Source organism: Chaetura pelagica, unplaced genomic scaffold, assembly GCF_000747805.2.
Source record: "Chaetura pelagica isolate M959 unplaced genomic scaffold, ChaPel_1.0 scaffold360, whole genome shotgun sequence".
NCBI lineage: Eukaryota > Metazoa > Chordata > Aves > Apodiformes > Apodidae > Chaetura > Chaetura pelagica.
The window spans coordinates 495,044-497,387 of NW_009951950.1; the positions used below are offsets into that span (position 1 = coordinate 495,044).

The 2,344-nt window shown below is 37.8% G+C and overlaps 1 protein-coding gene across 4 annotated transcripts in view; it reads right to left on the minus strand.

Moving 5' to 3' along the window:
- Positions 1–2,344, minus strand: part of CASK (calcium/calmodulin-dependent serine protein kinase (MAGUK family)) — a 140,947-nt gene that overhangs the window by 29,365 nt on the left and 109,238 nt on the right. For all 4 annotated transcript variants that reach the window (XM_009997821.1, XM_009997813.1, XM_009997805.1 and 1 more), the window contains one exon: positions 1,155–1,240. In XM_009997821.1, the coding sequence (XP_009996123.1) occupies positions 1,155–1,240 (86 nt within the window). The remainder of the gene's footprint in view (positions 1–1,154; positions 1,241–2,344) is intronic.

Here is a 2,344-nt window from a genome sequence, read left to right on the forward strand (position 1 = left end):
TTGAACTGAGGGGCCCAGAACTGGACACAATACTCCAGATGTGGCCTCACCAAGGCAGAATAGAGGGGAAGGAGAACCTCTCTTGACCTACTAACCACACCCTTTCTAATGCACCCCAGGATGCCATTGGCCTTCTTGGCCACAAGGGCACATTGCTGGCTCCTAAATTACAGTTTGAATAAGTGCCACCACATGGCTGACAACTGCAGAATTCAATCTGGGCAGAAAGGTTGGCAGATTAGATTGAGGGATCTTAGAGTTTTTCCCCTTTCTCTCTTCCACTGGCTTATTGTGAGCAAAAAAAAAATGCTACTTGTCTGAAGTCTCTTAAGCTTGTCTATATGGTTCTGGACATAACAAAAGGATTAGTAATATCATAAAAGATCCCAAAGTTAGGGTTGCATGCAGAAAAATTTGCAAGTGTTATGGAATATCAAACTGGGAGTTTTCCGCAAAAAGACTGAGCTTTTTTCTCTTTGGCACATCAACAGCCATGAGCGACAATAGTAATAAATTGAAATAAAGAACATATAAGAAACACATTTTCCCCTGTGATGAGAATGAACACTTAAGTAAATAAACTCAGTGATTACAGTGGTGTAGACTGAAGACTTAAAATAAGGGCACAATCTTTATAGACTAATTTGGGATTAGTAATAGGAGGAAAGCAGAATGTTTTCTGTTACGGACACTGCACGAAAGAGAAGAAATGCCTTCATTTCAACAAAGGAATCTCAGACATTAGAAAACACTTTCTAAAACATACAAGAGTTATACACTAAATTCAACTGCCTGGAGAGTTTGGGGAACATTGATTACTCAGGCTTTCTTATGAGCTGGTCAACATACATCTGTCAGGAATGCTTGGGTGTCAGTGACCTTTTCTCTGGGACTAAATGGTCTAAATAAAATGACACTTGGAGGTGCTTTCTAGCATTCTTGGGTATAAGGTGCAAAAAAGCCATCACTAAATAACAGAGGAGAGCTTGTAGAAGGCTTTAACAGCTGAACACAGGAAGCCTTTGTGTTACACGCACATGTAGGTTACCAATATATCCCAAGAAAGGAGCAGTTACAACGGAATTACATAAAAGTTTTGTCAAAATAAGACATGTATTTTTATAAAGAACATGAGAAATATTTCATGCACTTACAAGCATTTTTTGTAGTTGTTCTACAGTTTGGTTTGCCACACTGATTCCATTTATTTCTCTGATTTCATCCCCTACATGTAGTGTACCTGTGGAGTGAAAGAAACACACAATCACCTCAAACCTGTTATTCCAAATTGAAACACTTAGAAGCCAGTACTAATAATTCATACAAAGGCATAAAATATGAAACAACATTAAGTAAACTTTTTGCCTAGATTCTGAAGAGGACTTTGGTAGCTACCAAAGATTATGAATCTGTCTTTCAGAGTGCAGTCAATACACTAGCATGAGATGCCCAGGCAACCTATAAAATAAATGGGGAAAACATCAGTCCCTGACAGGGACACTGCAAAACCCCACACATTGAAAAGAAAGTCATCTGCAACTAGTCGGCTGGAAGCATCCACAAGAGATAATCAAGCAGTATTTAATCAGTTGACCACTTGATGCAGTTTGACTTCTGGACGTAGTCTTAACTGTCAGACTGCTGCATTTCTTCATTTATCTGGTTTTGATTTGCCACAGTTACAGTATGCATTTTCTGTATGTACACTTGATTTCCGCTTGAATGTAGGTGTGACTAGCTACAATGTCGGATGGTGAAACAAGTATCTACATAGCTTAAGCAGGTCATAAATGGACCTGCTGAAAGTGTGCCGGGAATGGCATGTTACAACATGGCTCTAAGACACTACAAAAACTCAACAGGGAGGAGGCAGCAAATGAATCACTTATCTTCATGTTTAGAAACAACCTAGAAGGCTCTTTTTGAATGATATTTTCTGACCCGAGTAGCTCAAGCCCACCTAATTCCCCAGCAGTTCTTAAAAACACTTCCATGTTTTATTATTAGCCAGATGATATTTTTATCAAATATGATGATTTATTTAATGTAAATTTCTTTCTGCTGTATGATTGAAACAATTTGTGCAAGTATCCCTTTCTAAGTACTATACCTAATGTAATTACTGTACCTGATATACTTAATCGTACTTGGAAAACTAGTAACTGGTAAACATTTCCTAAACTAAAACATATCTATGGAAAAATACCTGAAAAAAGTCAATCAACTAGAATCCTAAAAAACCCTTAAAATTATTCTCCTGAGACAAAATAGGCAGTTTTCCCAAAGAATACCATGCAAACAAAACCTTCAGCTGGAAAAATGTGTGAAAATAAAACTGTGTGCC